The following is a 20,074-nucleotide window of genomic DNA, read 5'->3' on the forward strand; positions in this document are numbered from 1 at the left end:
TCTGCAATTTATGATCAGCTGTGCACAAAAGCTGACAGGAGTGAACTAGTTACCAACTCAGCAACAGTAACTAGTTACCAACTCAGCAACAGTAACTAGTTACCAACTCAGCAACAAGTTACCAACTCAGCAACAGTAACAAGTTACCAACTCAGCAACAGTAACAAGTTACCAACTCAGCAACAGTAACTAGTTACCAACTCAGCAACAGTAACTAGTTACCAACTCAGCAACAGTAACAAGTTACCAACTCAGCAACAGTAACAAGTTACCAACTCAGCAACAGTAACAAGTAACAAGTTACCAAGCCTTAGGTAAAACATGTAACATTTTATGGGCGCTACACTGGTTACCCTATCCCCTGATGTTAGCTAGCTGGCAAATTTTGTGAAAGATTGTATTTTAGATGTTAATTCAATTTTAGATGTCATTGGATGCACAACAACTATTAACAAATGTATTGTTTTGGAGTTCGATTAATTTAGCCTATGTTAGCCAGTGGATCAAATGGCCTTAAAGATTGTTCTACAACCCTGTTCCATCAGTTGGGACCATAGCGATGGTAGTTTGTAGAAACCCTTGCATGCCTGTCAATTTTTCTTTTCAAATTAGAGTGTGTGGACCTAATCTATTGCAGAAATGATGATCTTTGTCTGGTCTCGAGATACACGTATAGTGAGGTAGATATCCTGTGTGCATATGTGTTGGGTCTATCGACAAGACCTGTTGGCCCGATATGTTCCCGTTGCAAATGTGAATAGAAACGTTTATCTACATATTATTTACACTGTATTCAAATTAAAATGTTGCACTGATAACTATCATTCATTCCAATAGGCCTTAATACCTTACTAAGACGACTTCATGTCCATTGACCAGGCAAGACCAGGCAAACACATTAGATAAGGAGAGCATCTGAAGACAGCAGAAGGAGGTGGTGGATAGGAGGTGGTGGATGGGGAGTTCTGAGTGTGACGGAGGTGACCCTTACACTGGTAGCGGCTGTTCTCAAACTTGGGGTCATTGTCGTTCTGGTCGGCAATAAGGATGGTGATCTGGCAAATGCCGATGAGGGGTTCCTGGGCCAGGTCTGTTGCCGTGATAGACAGGGTGTACTCCCTCTGGCGCTCCCGGTCGAAACTCAACGTGGTGCTGATCACACCTGGAGACAGATCGACAGACCCGACAGGTATGTTACCGTCAGATGTCCTCTAAATACAGACCACGTTCCATGACGGTGAGGACGGAACATGTGGTGACGCAGTAAAAGGCCACACTGTTCCAACCTGTGTCAGAGTCGATGACAAAGCCGGATGACGTTCCGTCTCGGTGCATGATTCCGTATCTGACCTCTCCGTTGACCCCCATGTCGGCATCGAGAGCGTGTACGCGCAGGACAAACGTCCCGGGGGGCTGGTTCTCCAGTACAGCGGTGTTGGCGCTGTAGTTATGGCACTAAGGGGGCAGAGTTCACACAGCAGTTATGGCTCTGATGCTGCACTTATCAGTTACCGATGGGAGACATTGGTCAATCAGCCCAGTTGGACTGTCACAGGCAGCCCTCAATAACTGTCATGAGAAGAAGAGTTAACATACAAGACGTGGAGAGCGAGCCGTGTCAGCACCCACTGACCATTTGGTCAAGTCCTTTCTGAATGCATTCATCTTTGGGCGCCAAGCCATGCTGATCCGAACTGATCTGAGATGTGCTTAGAGCGGGTTCTGATCTGACCCAGGAGTGTTTCGGGCTGCAGTGGAGTGGAGTTCTGCCCCAGAGGAAAACACCAGCTGTCTCTACTTCGAGCTGGCAACCCCTCTGTCATCTTTCCTTTCTCTCTCTGTTTCTCCCTCTGTCTCTCTCTTCTACAGTGCTGCAAAACTCCACCTCTCCTCCCTCAGTCACTCAGTGCTTGTTTCTTTCCCTTAGACCATCTCTCTGGGAGTGTTTACATTATGCTACATTTCCCGAAACTTCTCATGGAAGACTCGAGACGCTAGATTATTTTGTTTTGTATCGATAGCTCGAGACCCCATTTTCAGAGGAAGCGTGAGCCACATTTTCAGTGTAGAACCCCCGGAGGTTTGCAAGTGTGAAGACAATTCTGTCTGAACTGCATGAAGCTTCTGTGACATGCACATGCACAGAAAATCTGCCTTTCTCATTCTTTCCCCTCTGCCTATTGTTTCCACCTGCCCTGAAACTTAATAGGGCTCATTCCTGTCTTTATTTCTCAAGCACAGTTTCTTTAAACACGAATTTTACCTGCCACTGTTCTCGAGTGGACCCATTCAAATTCTCATAAGCCCTACCCTAAACCTAACCACAAAATACTAATGTTACCCTAACTCCTAAGTCTGACCCTATACATACCCTTAAAACCTAACCCTCATTCTAACTGTTACCTCACATTTGCCCTATACTATAATAAAACATGTACACACGCCACCAGTATTGTTCCCAGTACCCCCCTACCTCTTCAAACACAGGCTTGTTGTTGTTGATATCATTGATGCCCACTATGACCTGGGCGGAGTTACTGAGGGGATATGGCCCCCCTGCTGCGTTGTCATCAGTGGCCGTGATGTTCAGGATGTATTGGGGGCCACGTAAGACAGGAGGGGGGCTCCGCCGTAGTTTGATGATGCCTGGAGACAAAAACAATGGCAGCCATTATTATTGTAGTCATACAATGGTCTGTAGTAATACTGTGGTCTTTAGTCATACTGAGATCTGTAGTAATACTGTGGTCTGTAGTCATACTGAGGTCTGTAGTAATACTGTGGTCTGTAGTCATAACATGGTCTGTAGTCATACTGAAGTCTGTGGTAATACTGTGGTCTAAAGTCATACTGTGGTCTGTAGTCATACTGAGGTCTGTAGTAATACTGTGGTCTGTAGTCATATTGTGGTCTGTAGTAATACTGAATGCAACTTCCTTAGAAATAAAACAGAAAAAACAAAGCACAACAAGGAATGGAAAAGGCAGAGAAATACACATAAAAATGCAGCTTAAGTATTTAGACTGTCAACTTCTCCCTGTTAACAGTAGAAAAAGCCAAAGGCCATCTGTATGTGTATGTTTTTGCATGTGTTTGTCTGTTTTGTGTGAGTGGGTTTTATGTGTGTTTGTTTGTTTGTGTGTATATGTGTGTTTGTGTGTGTGGGTGAGTGTGTGGCCGTAATAGGCTGTGTGGTGCAGCTGCGCTGCGGTGCGGGGCGGTGCGGGGCTGGCGATAAGGAAGGCAGGGGGCTTAAGCATTAGCCAGTGTTTCCACCTCGGAGGCGAGAGAGGGCTCTTGTAAACAAACGATAACCGACGCAGACATGGAGAGACTTGACTATAGGGAAAGTGTGAAACCCAGTGCACAAAGACAGACTGAGAGACTTAAAGTATACACACACACACACACACACACACAAACCCCTAAAAACACAGACGCGTGCATGCACTTTCACACTTCCACACACAAATTCAGACCAAAGGAGGCTAAGTCAAAACATTTCTTTACATGGAGTTGGGGAAGGCTTAAGCTAGTGAGATGGGACTATGTGTGTTCAACAGTTTTTCTAGAAAGAAACAAACTAAATAAAAGGGTTTGTGCTGGGAGAGTTTGACACACACACACCCTAACAAGTGTGTTTCTTGTTAAAGATGCAGGTTCCCCAAGGCCTAGCATTGAGCTTTATCCCCAATTGAAGTTACAACAGCAAAACAAGCTCATCTGAATAACAGGAGTGTGTGAGTGTGTCTGTGTACGTGTGTATGTGTCTGAATAGGTTTTCTCCCCTTCTGAATGAACATGTTCAAGTTTCTGTGTATTCTTGTGTGTGTGTGGTTCTGGGTTCTAATGAAAAAATTTTACATTTGTGAATATGCATTTTTATGTCCAGTAATCATTCATTATTTTACCCATGTTTTAACAGGCTCGTGGATTTGATCAATCACCCTTTCAGTTACTGGTCAGATGCTCTAAATCCATACCTGCCCGAACCCAGGAGGTTTCTGTGTGTTTCTGTGTGTTTATGAATGCTCTACAGCACAAACAATACTCCAACATACAGCTGAGAAAAAAATTAAGAGACCACTGCACCTTTTCCTTTCCTGTCCAAAAAAGTCAAAAAGGAAGGTTTTGAGTGAGAAGCAGATGGTTTTAAATTAAGAGACCACTGCAAATTGAACACTTCTGTTCCTCACTCAAAACTTTCCTTTTCAACTTTTTTGGAAAGGAAAGAATAACGTGCAGTGGTCTCTTTTTCCGGAGCTGTATGTTTTACCTTTCCCAGTTCTTACCTATAGAAGACCTTTGTACTGATGTCATATTGAGAGTTTCACCAATTTATTTGAATGTTACAGAAGCTCCAGCTCCTATAGCTCTTGCTAAGATATAAATCATGCCTCTGGGCTTATCATTGCTGATCTGAGTTTTAGCCTGCATGTGAATCAATAAAAACAACTTAAAGGTGCCCTATGCTGCATTTTCCATTTCAAATATCCAATAATAACTCTTACATACTTAGTTGTAAATTAAGCTCGCCCGCTCGCCTCAGGCGTATAGTTTACATTTCGGGCGAGTCTAATTTTAGAACCACTAGTACCGACAGGCAAGTGAACTTTTGCCGATGTATTCGAGGGAGTTTTAAATGTGTTGACTGAAGATAAGGAGTCATCAGTCCTCGTATTATGAGGCTCTCAATCAGTCTGCCAGAATCGCCTTAAAATAGAGTCGGAACCTTCGCTAAACCCCGCCCACTTGGTTACTCTAGCTACAACTGTATAGTATTCTAATATCTGTGTCTCAGTACAAGCCACGAAAGACTTGAATCATTTTAGAATTAGTTTAGCGCCAAACAGAAAGGATCCGTTCAGTAGACTGAATGTTTGCAACCTGTTAGTGCGTTTTATATTTGTCATGATCACTATTAAGTACCACCAGTTGTAATATAACATTAATTAGCCTACCAGCTGCCTTTAAAGTTAATTGAATGTAACGTAAATATTACATTATCCTGAATGTAGCCTACGTTTAAGTGAATACAAGAAACTAAATTAATACATTTTGCGATAGCACAGCAATCTAAAAGCCTTAAAAAGCATAGTTTTTTCACAAATATTCCGCCCACCCTCACCACAGAAACTCAAAAGCAATAAAAAGAGAGCGATGTTTCCAGGAGCAGTCTCTGGCAGTGTCAGGACTGACACGATCCCCACTGTAATGTTTGTAAGTTAAACGTAGAAGACCGGGACGTTCGTAGTCGTGTACTTCCTTGAAGGTGTGTGAGGTAAAGGCCAATATGACAAGCTTTGTTAGGGTTCATGTAGCTTACACTGAACTTTTTTAGAAATGAAAATATGAGAGCAACGCAAGCACAAGACAAAGCGTTGAGTAAAACGAGGATACATTTTGCATTTATTAGATGGCGATAGTTGAGGTTTGTATGAACAGTGATGCAGAGTTGGCTACCTTTCTACTTGACAAGTAGGTTACATCACCTTATTTAGCTATTTGGCTAAGTAGTCAAAGAAAGTTATTTGTAAGTTACTAGACTGATGATGACGAAGATCATTCTATGTTCTTGTTTATTTTATTTGTACAAGCGCAGATACGTTTTAGGAAGGTTTCTCTTTGGTTGAGACAGTAAGCTAACATTAGCTAGCCAAGTTGTTTCCGAGTAGGCACTCCTTGATTCCATTTCCTGCTGGAAAATAATGTTACAACCTGGTGTTCTCTGAAAAAGATTTTTTAAAAAAACAAGCATTGTGGGTTGTTTGACCAACCCTAATGCATAAGTGATTATTCCTCGGAAGAAGCTATTATATTGCCTTTTAGCTAGATTTAGCCTTGTGCAAACTAGTCAAAGTGCACATATTGTTCCAACTACCGCTAGCTAGCATGATTATGTACTAGCTAGCCAACAACGAGTCTCTGAAATATGGCAGTGCATCTAAAGCAGTCGATAGCGCAGATGACGTTTTGATCGGTTTAGCTGTTAACTTTGTTTATTCTGTGTTCTATAGTTATGGCAAGGGCCCATCAACTTCGACCCCATCTATAACTAAAGTCTGTGTTCATTGCTCCAGCATCGACGGCTGGAGGTGACACTGCTTCCTAACATTCCGTATGTTCGTAGTTAGTAATTATAGTGTGAGATCCTAATGGAGTTCTATAACTGATATTGAACTAACTGCCGATAGGTGACGTAAAAAACTAAAGTGCACCTTTAATTTAACTGGTCTGTATTGCTTGTTCCCAGCTGGTCATTTCATAAGGTCTCTTGTAATGTTACATCACCACCATCGAGGCAAAAGGTGCTAACTTGGCAGCTGTTGTGAAATCTATCCAAATGCCTTTAATGCGAAAACACTTGTTAACACAGCAGTCTACCAACCCTTCTGGTTGTCCAGCTCAAAGTTGCTGTCCTCGTTGCCCCCCGTAATGGCGTAGGAGACCCCATCTCCATCAGGGTCCTTGGCATGAACGATGGCCACCAGAGTGTCAGGACCTGCATCCTCCGACAGGAATGTCTTATAGCTGCAGGCCGAGAAATAAAGAATGACAAAAGAGAGAGAGTATTATATTTTTACTTTTGTACTGTAATGTAAAGACTACTTAATGAATTAGTTAAAATCATAATTTCTTATTAATAATAATTTATATTCTGAAATATGTGGTTGTGCCGGGAGATATGAGGGAGCAGTAGGGATGAGAGAGAGTCGGCTGAAACTCTATACGCCGCTCAAACTGAACCATCTGTTCCCCCCGCCCTCTAGATGGGTTCCTCTGGCGCAGAGGACTAGCCCTGCCCCAGCAAAGGGGAATGCACACATACTCATTTCTTACACATAAAGGCACACACACCACCACACACAAACACACACATGCAAACTTTATGTGTAATGAATTGGCCCGCCCTCTGCAGGTAGGGTTAAAGTCCAAGAGCTGCTGTCCAACTGTCCCTCTCAATTTGCCTCTGTTGGCACTGGTTGGCAAGCTGCTTCATCTCTGCAGGGCTCCATATCAGCCGCTCTGCTCACAGCCTCACTGCCACCTCAGACCTACAGAGGATGTGTGTGTGTTGTGTACAGAGGATGTGTGTGTGTTGTGTACAGAGGATGTGTGTGTGTTGTGTACAGAGGATGTGTGTGTGTTGTGTACAGAAGGATGTGTGTGTGTGTTGTGTACAGAAGGACGTGTGTGTGTGTGTTGTGTGTACAGAAGGACGTGTGTGTGTGTTGTGTGTACAGAAGGACGTGTGTGTGTGTTGTGTACAGAAGGACGTGTGTGTGTTGTGTACAGAAGGACGTGTGTGTGTGTTGTGTACAGAAGGACGTGTGTGTGTGTTGTGTACAGAAGGACGTGTGTGTGATGTGTACAGAAGGACGTGTGTGTGATGTGTACAGAAGGACGTGTGTGTGGTGTGTACAGAAGGACGTGTGTGTGGTGTGTACAGAAGGACGTGTGTGTGGTGTGTACAGAAGGACGTGTGTGTGTTGTGTGTACATTTAACTAGCCTTCTAACATTCCAAATCCTATTCTCACTAACCCTTAATGTAACCCTAAATGTAATTACTAACCCTAATCCCTAACCATAATAATGACTTTAACCCCAATTGTAACATCCATGCTAAACATAAGTAACAAACTTGGTAGTGGCGCGAGATGAGACATGAGAGAAGGGAGAAAGGAAGAAACAAACATACACTGTCTGTGAGAACACCGGAGCCTGGTCATTGGTATTGGCCATTCTGAACCGGATGGAGGCGGTTCCAGTGCGGGGTGGTGTTCCGTTGTCCACAGCGACCACTACAAACTCATACATGTGATTCGGCCGCTCATAGTCCAGCCGTTGGCTGGGACTGACCACACCTTTGGAAGTGATGTCAAAGTCAGGACTCTGAATGAAGTAGGAGAGCTCTGAGTTCAGGCCCGTGTCACAGTCCCTCGCCAGAACTATGAAGGAAGAGGAGGAAGAGTCATGATTTTTATCATCAGTGTGCATTCATTTGAAATCATTGTTATTGGACTGTGTCTTTTAGACCAGTGGTGTAAGTATTTGAGAGCATTGGTTGTGGTATTGACCAGTGGTGTAAGTAGTTGAGAACATTGGTTGTGGTGTTGACCAGTGGTGTATGTAGGTGAGAACATTGGTTGTGGTGTTGACCAGTGGTGTATGTAGTTGAGAACATTGGTTGTGGTGTTGACCAGTGGTGTATGTAGTTGAGAACATTGGTTGTGGTGTTGACCAGTGGTGTATGTAGTTGAGAACATTGGTTGTGGTGTTGACCAGTGGTGTATGTAGTTGAGAACATTGGTTGTGGTGTTGACCAGTGGTGTATGTAGTTGAGAGCATTGGTTGTGGTGTTGACCAGTGGTGTATGTATGTGAGGTGAGAACATTGGTTGTTGTGTAGACCAGTGGTGTATGTAGTTGAGAACATTGGTTGTGGTGTATGTAGTTGAGAACATTGGTTGTGGTGTTGACCAGTGGTGTATGTAGTTGAGAACATTGGTTGTGGTGTTGACCAGTGGTGTATGTAGTTGAGAACATTGGTTGTGGTGTTGACCAGTGGTGTATGTAGTTGAGAGCATTGGTTGTGGTGTTGACCAGTGGTGTATGTATGTGAGGTGAGAACATTGGTTGTTGTGTAGACCAGTGGTGTATGTACTCAATGTGAGAATACTGGTTAATAATGTATTAGGTAGTGGCTAATGGTAGAATACAGGCAATATGCTATGACTGCTGTTGACTGGCCAATGACAGACAATCAACCTTCAACAAGGCTTTGCCGTCATTAGGCAAAGAGCCAGAGACCGGTCTTAATGAATTAGATGTCAAGGATAGTGAGTGACATCTGGGGAACATTCAGTAATTTAGACACAAGATACTAGTGTTAATGTACACTCATACCTACATGTGCAAATGTTTATACCAGTCTATACAGAATAACACAAATTAGCTGTCATATACATCATAATCTCCTTCCCACTCTTTCTCCCTCTATTCACATTACAGCACCCCTTGCAAACATTATCATCTGTGTGTTTGTGTGTATGTCTCGTCTATCTGCGTGTGTACATATGCTTTGTTGCGTGTGTGTGTTGCTAATGTGTGGATAGACAGGAGATCAGTTGCTTAAGGCCAGGATTGAAACAGAAGGTTCATTAAATAAACTCAGACTCATATAATATATCTTCAGGCTACCTATTAGCATATCTAATGCATGGGCAGGAGTATTGGAATTGTAGCACTAGCTAAAAGAAACAGGAATATGGGGATGGGCCAGTGACACTGACTAGCTAAATGAAACAGGAATATGTGGATGGGCCAGTGACACTGACTAGCTAAATGAAACAGGAATATGTGGATGGGCCAGTGACATTGACTAGCTAAATGAAACAGGAATATGTGGATGGGCCAGTGACACTGACTAGCTAAATGAAACAGGAATATGTGGATGGGCCAGTGACATTGACTAGCTAAATGAAACAGGAATATGTGGATGGGCCAGTGACACTGACTAGCTAAATGAAACAGGAATATGTGGATGGGCCAGTGACACTGACTGGCTAACATGTACCCACAAACTCACATAAACACACACATGAGGTTTTACTACCCTTGTGCGAACCCATTAATGAATTTCCCTAACCCTAAATTGTTATTTGTTTCTTTTTCAGGCCAAATTGTTTCCCAATAAAATGTTGTAATGTCCAATTCCTATGAACAGCCTTGCCTGGTTGTAGCGACACCGCAGCTGTTACAGAATGGTCGAGGACAGAGCCATATTCCCTCCAAGTGCATCTCGTCCGTCTGATTCCTAGACCACTGCTCGTTCAGCCCAGAAACCAATAGCTAGTACGTGAGCACTGAGGTAACAGGTTCCCAGACTATTTATCCACAGCTGATTTTTGAAGACGCCGAGCGTTACCACAGGGCTTTTAGAGCGTGACATGTCCAGGCAGTCCCATCCCACTACACACACCCTTCCCGCTATGCCAACTTGGGCCACACTGTGCTGGACCCTCAGCATCATCAACTGGTTCTATGCAGCAACCAGGATTTTACCCCATGACGCAGTTGAACTGCCAAGCAGCAAGTCAGACCACTGCACACTAACCTCCCATGGCACATAGTCATCCATTGTGGACGTGAAACCGTTTCAATTACAGTGATAGGATCAGGTCTGGGACAGACAGGGTTATAACAGTAGACCATTCCATTGTAGAGAGACCATTCAATTATAGGGAGCCTTTTGTAGAAGTCCTCCGGTCTGTCTGTCCGTCCCACACAGAGCGTCCACATAGTAGAAGGACCACTGATGCCTCACCTTGCAGAAGTGACGTTCCAGGGGCAGTGGCTTCAGGAATGTTATCCCTGCTGTAGATGGAGTGGAGGAATTCTGGGGTGCAGTCATTCTCATCTGTGACGTGAACCACGACCTATAGGAAAGACAGGATTGTTTGTGGAAGTATGATCGTTGCGTGATGCTTTAAGATGACTTTCACAACATATGCGAATGTCTTTGGGTTGTATGTGAACGAGTGTGTGTGAATGTGTGTGCTTGTCTATGAGTATTTTGGGCATGCTGGCTGGGTTGATATAAATGAGAGAGTGGGAGGGCGAGGACCCAGCGGTAGTCAGGCACAGCTGCAGCCGCAACTAAGTGAGCTAATCCCCAGCCGGGCAAAACATGTCATCCAACACGTATGTGTGCACTCACACACATTCACTTCATCTGTTTGCACATTCTTTTTATAGCATGCAGTTTTTAAATATAACACTCACATATTAGAAAAGGAGATATCAGTAAGTGGGAAGAGAATACGATAGGAAGAAGTATTTATTAAGAATGAGAGTGAGTGAGAATGTCCAAAAGATACATATTGTTTGCAAGATACAGGTAGAGAGAGAGTTAAATAGAGAGCATAGCTTCTTGAGAGGGAAAAAGAGAGATTTCTTCCCTCAGGGCTGGGAGGAAAGATAGGGATGCAGCTTGAGCCCCAAATCAGTTGTAGAACCCATTAATTTACTTTTTACCACAAACCGTCCAAACACCCCCTATGGTATTGAGGTTTGGGGTCCACTCACCAACCAAGAATTCACACAATACCACAAACACACAATCGAGATTCTGCAAAAGAATCCTCAGAGTTGAACTCAAAATCCCTTTTCTGCATGCATACAGAATTAGCACTATACACACTAATTAATAAAATCAAGAAAACAGGCTTTAAATTCCAACAACCGAAAAGAAAGTGATTCTCAAACATTCCTTAACAAAGCCCTCATCTACAGAGAGACTAACCTAAACAGCTGGTCTCTGGGCTCTGTTCACAAACCCAAACCGACCCCACAGATCCCAAAGAGAGCAACCTAGTCAGAACCAACCAAATAATGAGAAAACAAAAAGACAACTATTCGACACACTGGAAAGAATCAACCAAAAAACTGAACAAATAATGCTTCTATGTTCTAAACAGAGAGTGCTCCATGGGAAATACATGACCACCATGATAGACCCAAAATAAAATAAAAACCTGGACCTTGAACAGAATCAGTGAGCATAGCCTTGCTAACGAGAGAGGCCGCCAAAGGCAGACCTGGCTCCGGATAGACTATGTGTATACTCCCCACAAAATTAAGTGGAAACGGAGTTGCACTTCTTAACCTCCTGCCAAATGTATGACCACATTAAATGCAGATATGTTTGATAGATAATACAGACCCACAAATAATTTAGTATCAAATAGTAATAAACTCCCACCACAAAAGGGTAAACGGCAACCAGTAGAGCACAAACAACATTGAAAATGTTACACATGTTTCCCCTTGCCATTCACACTAACCATTTACACGTTGTTCATGTATTGTTTACACAGGGTAACATCTGTATGTTGTTAAAATAACATTTGAAATGCCTCTATCTTTTTAACTTACATTTTCTTATTGTGTATTTCACTTTGTTAATTCTGTGTTTCATCCTTTCCACTTGCTTTGGCCATGTAAAATACACTGTGCTTACATTGCCAATAAGGCGCCTTTGATTCAAACTGACATGGGGGGGGGGTAGTCAGGAGGTTCCAAGAGTAGTTAGTCATGCTGAATCCCCCCCAACACCACATCCAGTCTCCCACATGGGAACGTTATCTCTGGTGAGCATCCATGCCAGAGGGGAGACTGCTGCCCCCCAGGGGAGAGAGGGAGGGAGAACTCAGAACAGCCATGGCAGAGAGGGGGCTGGAGAAGACAGCGTGGGCCCAAAGATGGGACCATGACTGGCCTAACACACTCAACACCATACAGTCAACACTCCCACTCCACAGCAACACGGGGAGAACAGGCACTCTCGCCCATTTTACATGTGAAATGAAGAGACAAGTCAAATAGAGACCAACATTTGAGAAACTTCAAAACCATCTCTGATAAATTGCATCAACTCTATTTCTATGTTCTAACTTGAAGGTAACGCTGTTAAGCCCTCCCTTCTCTTCACGCCTCCACACCCAGTAGACCGGATCCCCACTCACTCATATCTAATCACCAGCACTCCCTGGACATCCCAACCTCTGTTAGAGAAACATCCTGTCAGTTAATGTGTTCAAGACCAATAACAGCCTAATCCACTTCTGCTGCCATGGTGTGCGTGTGTGTGAATGCGTGTGTGTGTGTATCTGTGTGTGTGTGAATGCGTGTGTGTATCTGTGTGTGTCAGACAGAGTGAGAGTATAAGTGATAATAAGTGGTAGAAGTGCTTAAGAAAGATTAGGCGGGGAAGCTGGGAGTGTACAGAGATGAGGAGAGTGAGAGGGAGAGAAAGAGAGAGAGGGGGGGAGAGAGAGATGCGTCTTTCCATCCTAATCTCTATCCAGGAAAGCTATGTGATGTCTGTTCTACTTCATAACCCTATTTCATGGGCTTCTTCTACATTAATGATAGTGGAGGAAGAGAGGAACAGATCAACCTGACTGAAAAGACAAAGAGTAATCTACAGGGATCAAACTGATCGGATAGACAAAGAGAGATCTATAAGGATCAAACTGATTGAATAGACAGAGAGATCTACAAGGATCAACCCAACTGAATAGACAAAGAGTGATCTACAGGGATCAAACTGATTGGATAGACAAAGAGAGATCTACAAGTATCAATCTGATTGAATAGACAAAAAGAGATCTACAGGGATCAGACTGATTGAATAGACAAGGAGAGATCTACACTGAACAAAATTATAAATGCAACACTTTTTGCCCCCATTTATCATGAGCTGAACTCAAAGGTCTAACACTTTCTCTATGTACACAAAAGGCCAATTTCTCTCAAATAGTGTTCACAAATCTGTCTAAATCTTTTAGTAAGCACTTCTCCTTTGCCGAGATAATCCATCCATCTCACAGGTGTGGCATATCAAGATGCTGATTAGACAGCATGATTATTGCACAGGTGTTCCTTAGGCTGGCCACAATAAAAGGCCACTCTAAAATTTGCAGTTTCACAGTATTGGTGGGGTCCAGGGGGCCTGAAAACCAGTCTGTATATGGTGTGACCACCATTTGCCTCATGCAGTGCAACACATCTCCTTCGCATAGAGTTGATCAGGTTGTTGATTGTGGCCTGTGGAATGTTGGTCCACTCCTCTTCAATGGCTGTGCGAAGTTTCTGGATATTGTCAGGACCTGGAAAACGCTGTCGTATACGCCGATCCAGAGCATCCCAAACATGCTCAAGGGGTGACATGTCTGGAGAGTATGCTGGCCATGCAAGAACTGGGATGTTTTCAGCTTCCAAGAATTCTATACAGATCCTTGCAACATGGCACCGTGCATTATCATGCTGCATAACATGAGGTGATGGTCGTAGATGAATGGCACAACAATAAAGTGCCATGAGGAATGAACATTCAGTTCACGGGCAACAGCTCTGCTGGACATTCCTGAAGTCAGCATGACAATTGTACGCTCCCTCAAAACTTGTGACATCTGTCGCATTGTGCTGTGTGATGGAACTGCACATTTTAGAGTGGCCTTTTATTGTGGCCAGCCTAAGGCACACCTGTACAATAATCATGCTGTCTAATCAGCATATTAATATGCCACACCTGTGAGTTGGATGGATTATCTCGGGCAAAGGAGAAGTGCTCACTAACACAGATTTAGACAGATTTGTGAACAAAATTTGAGAGAAATAGGCCTTTTGTGTACATAGAGAAAGTCTTAGATCTTGATAAATGGGGGCAAAAACAAAAGTGTTGCATTTATAATTCTGTTCAGTGTATATGGATCAAACTGAATGAGTAGACAAAAAGATCTCCAAAAATCAAGTTGATTAAGGTCTTGCCCACAGGTGGTGTGACATGGAACAGAGTTATTTTAAGCCTTCAGGTTAGGTGGAGGAGAGAGGTCCAAATGCGGGTTAGAATAAGAGTTAGGGGACAGGAATAATGTCAGCTTTTTGGGGATAGGTTTAGGGTTAGGTTAGGAGTTAGGGAAAATACAATTTTGAAATGACTATAATTACCATAATAAGAATAATAAAACCTAAAATATGTGTTTTCTCTCTGTCTGGATCTTTGTGTCTGTGTGCTTTGTTACATATGTGGTATATCTGTGTGTCTCTTATTCCCTTGTAGTATTACTGCGTTTGTTTGTATGTATGTATGTATGTGTGTGTGTGTGTGTGTGTGTGTGTGTGCGCATGCGCGTGTCTGTGTGGTGCCAAAGTGTCCCTTTGTGTCCGTCATCCGTTGGCCACACGTCCTGTGTGGTTGCCAAGCCTATCTACTGAACTCAATCAGTGGCTGAGAGCATCTGCCAAACAAAGATGGACGCCCTGTAATCAGGGGATTGGAATACGCCAGCTTCACAACAGCAGTACCTCAACTGTCCTTGTGGGAATGTTTAGCCAAACAAGGGGTTAGGACACACCTGTTCTTGAGCAGGTAAAACATTACTTATAATCAGAGCGTTACCTTCATAAAGTTAATTGTCATCTGTAAAAAAAAGCCTGAGAATTGTGTGATTATCATTACATAATAGGACAGCAAAATATACTAACATTGTATTTTGTGTCTCTGACTTTCTGCCCAACATCTCCATTAAGCTTTAACTGTATCCATACCAACTGAAGCTAGACAGCATTTATTTTAATTTCCAAATCTGATACTCAGACCACAGCCAATCACCTGAACAGCCTCACCACGCCCACTGCTCACTACTGACTGAGGAGCAGGTCAGTGGGACATGACTGAGGAGCAGGTCAGTGGGACATGACTGAGGAGCAGGTCAGTGGGACACGACTGAGGAGCAGGACAGTGGGACATGATTGAGGAGCAGGACAGGGGGACACGACTGAGGAGCAGGTCAGTGGGACACGACTGAGGAGCAGGGTAGTGGGACATGACTGAGGAGCAGTGTAGTGGGACATGATTGAGGAGCAGGACAGTGGGACATGACTGAGGAGCAGGACAGGGGGACACGACTGAGGAGCAGTATAGTGGGACATGACTGAGGAGCAGTATAGTGGGACATGACTGTGGAGCAGTATAGTGGGACATGACTGAGGAGCAGTATAGTGGGACACGACTGAGGAGCAGGACAGTGGGACACAACTGAGGAGCAGGACAGTGGGACACAACTGAGGAGCAGTATAGTGGGACATGACTGAGGAGCAGGACAGTGGGACACAACTGAGGAGCAGGACAGTGGGACACAACTGAGGAGCAGTATAGTGGGACATGACTGAGGAGCAGGACAGTGGGACATGACTGAGGAGCAGGACAGTGGCATTAGTAATTAAACATAAAAAAAAAATCAAATACAATTTGGTAGACTTTTCAAATACTCATATAAAAGCGAGAATTATTCAGAAAAACACAGAAATAACTGATAATTTGATATACCCATAAGTATTTGAACCTAGATCTAATGTGTTTATGTGTGTGTCTGTGTGCTGTGTGTGTATGAGCCAGTGCGTACCTCTGTTACACCGCTGAGGCCTGTGTCTGGCTCAGACGCCCTGACCTGCAGTGTGTGGAGTGTGTGGCCACTCTCAAAGTCGACGGGCCGCGTGAGGCTGAGGGCTCCAGTCTCCTGGTTGACACTAAACAGGTTGCCAGGGTTCACCAGCAGCATGTAAGACAGACTCTTCTTCTGGAAGGAAATGGCCTGCACCATTGCCACCCTGCAGGGCAGGATGTGATGACGTTAGGAGAGACACTGGTCAGGATGTTATGTCACCAGGACACACGATTAGAGCCGGGTGTGATGTCATTAGAAGACACCTTGGACAGTAGGTTATGTCAGTGAGAGACACATTAGACAGGATGTGATGCCATAGGAAGACGTTAGATAGAATGTGATGTCAAAAGGAAACATTAGAAGAGGTGTGACATCCTAAAACAGGATGTTAGGATGTGGAGACATTATTTTTCTAAACCACTGACTGAATGTTAAATGAAATAAGGCAGTATTCTTGCTCTCACTCCAGCAGGAGGGAACTAATTCTGATATCATCACTCATTTGGTCCTAAGCATCTTTATTTAGTGGTTTAGTAGATTAAGAAATGATCACAAACATGCTTCATCCCTACTTAATCATTTTCCGCATGCACAAATTGTGCATACATTGCAAACCCACTGAAACCCACTGACACACACACTGAAACGCACATTGACACACACACATACTCAGGCATGCATGCGAACACATACACCCACAGAGGGTGGGCAGGAGATGAATACATTGTGCTGAGCGCCAGTCAACAGAGCCCTAAGGGGGCAGGTTCACACACACACTTTGCCCTTCATGTTTATCCAGAAGTTTCTTTTAATAAATATTTGAATTTGCCACACTTTCAAATTCACAGCCTCGGGACAAAAATGATGCATCTGCGTCCCCTTTACCCCCACCTCCACAAACCCCCCCCCCAACCCTCAACCCCTCATTCCAGCAACACACACCCCCACCCCTGTCTCCTCCCCCTCTCCCCAGTCTCCTCTGTTGTTCCTGGGGGCACATCTCTTCATGCAACACATGACATGTAATGCAGAGGAATCAGCCACGTTCTCACAGTCCTTTGGTTTCCCCTCTAATGAGCAGCAGAGGCAGGCGACACAAACACACACAAACACACACACTAAAACAAACACAAAACACTGGCAAAAAAATACACGTATGGGCAGAACACAGGCACATTAATTGGTTCAGTCATGCTGTCTTTCCACCTCCCCCACTGTGGAAATCACAGTCTAATACACCCCTTCCCTTCCTGTTCCAAACATACATGTGTTCCTGGCCTTATTTCATTCATCTTTGTCATGGATTTTAATCACAGCGTGCTCCCTATGTTCTGCCCTCTCTTGCTCTGATCAAATCTGGTTGAGGTGGCGCGTAACACAGGCTTAGTGTGTCATTTGGGATTTTTCCATCTGTCCAGACTCTGGGGGTACTCACGCTTGCCCAACCGCCGTGTTTTCTGGGACACTCAGGGTATAGGAGGTGTTGGTGAACTGCGGGGGGCGGAACCCTGCCAGGATAGCTACAGTTGCAGGGGGACCCTTCCTGCCCTGCGCGTCCACCGCCTGCACCCTCAGCATGTACTCCCTGCTTGGGGTCAGGGGTCGCCCTGTTGTCCTGACCTCCCCTGAACTGCGGTCCACCTCAAACGACTCCTCACCACCTGGTGACAGGTGAAATAAACAAAATGTATAAACACAGACACACATGGTTCTACCAAGTGACGAGATAAATAAACAACATGTATAAACACTTAGACACACATGGTTCTACCAAGTGACAGGAGAAATAAACAACATGTATAAACACTAAGACACACATGGTTCTACCAAGTGACAGGAGAAATAAACAACATGTATAAACACACAGACTCACATGGTTCTACCAAGTGACAGGAGAAATAAATAACATGTATAAACACTAAGACACACATGGTTCTACCAAGTGACAGGAGAAATAAATAACATGTATAAACACTAAGACACACATGGTTCTACCAAGTGACAGGAGAAATAAACAACATGTATAAACACTAAGACACACATTGTTCTACCAAGTGACAGGAGAAATAAACAACATGTATAAACACTAAGACACACATGGTTCTACCAAGTGACAGGAGAAATAAATAACATGTATAAACACTAAGACACACATGGTTCTACCAAGTGACAGGAGAAATAAATAACATGTATAAACACTAAGACACACATGGTTCTACCAAGTGACAGGAGAAATAAACAACATGTATAAACACACAGACACACATGGTTCTACCAAGTGACAGGAGAAATAAACAACATGTATAAACACTAAGACACACATGGTTCTACCAAGTGACAGGAGAAATAAACAACATGTATAAACACTAAGACACACATGGTTCTACCAAGTGACAGGAGAAATAAACAACATGTATAAACACTAAGACACACATGGTTCTACCAAGTGACAGGAGAAATAAACAACATGTACAGTGGGGAGAACAAGTATTTGATACACTGCCGATTCTGCAGGTTTTACCACTTACAAAGCATGTATAAGTCTGTAATTTTTATCATAGGTACTCTTCAACTGTGAGTGAAGAAAATCACAATTTTTAAGTGATTAATTAACATTTTATTGCATGACATAAGTATTTGATACATCAGAGAAGCAGATCTTAATATTTGGTACAGAAACCTTTGTTTGCAATTACAGAGATCATATGTTTCCTGTAGTTCTTGCCCAGGTATGCACACACTGCAGCAGGGATTTAGGCCCACTCCTCCGTACAGACCATCTCAAGATCCTTCAGGTTTCGGGGCTGTCGCTGGGCAATACGGACTTTCAGCTCCCTCCAAAGATTTTCTATTGGGTTCAGGTCTGGAGACTGGCTTGGCCACTCCAGGACCTTTAGATGCTTCTTACGGAGCCACTCCTTAGTTGCCCTGGTTGTGTGTTTCAGGTCGTTGTGATGCTGGAAGACCCAGCTAGGACCCATCTTCAATGCTCTTACTGAGGGAAGGAGGTTGTGGCCAAGATCTCGCAATACATGGCCCCATCCATCCTCCCCTCAATGCGGTGCAGTCGTCCTGTCCCCTTTGCAGAAAAGCATCCCCAAAGAATGATGTTTCCACCTCCATGCTTCACGGTTGGGATGGTGTTCTTGGGGTTGTACTCATCCTTCTTCTTCCTCCAAACACGGCGAGTGGAGTTAAGACCAAAAAGCTCTATTTTTGTCTCATCAGACCACATGATCTTCTCCCATTCCTCCTCTGGATCATCCAGATGGTCATTGGCAAACTTCAGACGGGTCTGGACATGCGCTGGCTGGAGCAGCGGGACCTTGTGTGCACTGAAGGATTTTAATCCATGACGGTGTAGTGTGTTACTAATGGTTTTCTTTGAGACTGTGATCCCAGCGTTCTTCAGGTCATTGACCAGGTCCTGCCATGTAGTTCTGGGCTGATCCCTCACCTTCCTCATGATCATTGATGCCCCACGAGGTGAGATCTTGCATGGAGCACCAGACCGATGGAGATTGACCGTCATCTTGAACTACTTCCATTTTCTAATAATTGCGGCAACAGTTGTTGCCTTCTCGCCAAGCTGCTTGCCTATTGTCCTGTAGCCCATCCCAGCCTTGTGCAGGTCTACAATTGTATCCCTGATATCCTTACACAGCTCTCTGGTCTTGACCATTGTGGAGAGTTTGGAGTCTGTTTGATTGAGTGTGTGGACAGGTGTCTTTTATACAGGTAATGAGTTCAAACAGGTGTAGTTAATACAGGTAATGAGTGGAGAACAGGAGGGCTTCTTAAAGAAAAACTAACAGGTCTGTGAGAGCCGGAATTCTTACTGGTTGGTAGGTGATCAAATACTTATGTCATGCAATAAAATGCTAATTCATTATTTAAAAATCATACAATGTGATTTTCTGGATTTGTTTTTTAGATTCCGTTTCTCACAGTTGAAGTGTACCTATGATAAAAATGACAGACCTCTACATGCTTTGTAAGTAGGAAAACCTGCAAAATCGGCAGTGTATCAAATACTTGTTCTCCCCACTGTACAACACACA

The 20,074-nt window shown here is 43.8% G+C and overlaps 1 protein-coding gene across 2 annotated transcripts in view; it reads right to left on the bottom strand.

The window, feature by feature from the left end:
* Positions 1-20,074, bottom strand: part of si:dkey-22o22.2 (neural-cadherin) — a 123,294-nt gene that overhangs the window by 45,150 nt on the left and 58,070 nt on the right. For both annotated transcript variants that reach the window (XM_029116048.2, XM_029116047.2), the window contains exons 3-10: positions 17,449-17,674; positions 15,972-16,176; positions 10,328-10,439; positions 7,701-7,950; positions 6,389-6,531; positions 2,474-2,646; positions 1,287-1,455; positions 992-1,162 (exon numbers count right to left, since the gene is read on the bottom strand). In XM_029116048.2, the coding sequence (XP_028971881.2) occupies positions 992-1,162; positions 1,287-1,455; positions 2,474-2,646; positions 6,389-6,531; positions 7,701-7,950; positions 10,328-10,439; positions 15,972-16,176; positions 17,449-17,674 (1,449 nt within the window). The remainder of the gene's footprint in view (positions 1-991; positions 1,163-1,286; positions 1,456-2,473; positions 2,647-6,388; positions 6,532-7,700; positions 7,951-10,327; positions 10,440-15,971; positions 16,177-17,448; positions 17,675-20,074) is intronic.

This window comes from Esox lucius, chromosome 20 (genome assembly GCF_011004845.1).
Source record: "Esox lucius isolate fEsoLuc1 chromosome 20, fEsoLuc1.pri, whole genome shotgun sequence".
NCBI lineage: Eukaryota > Metazoa > Chordata > Actinopteri > Esociformes > Esocidae > Esox > Esox lucius.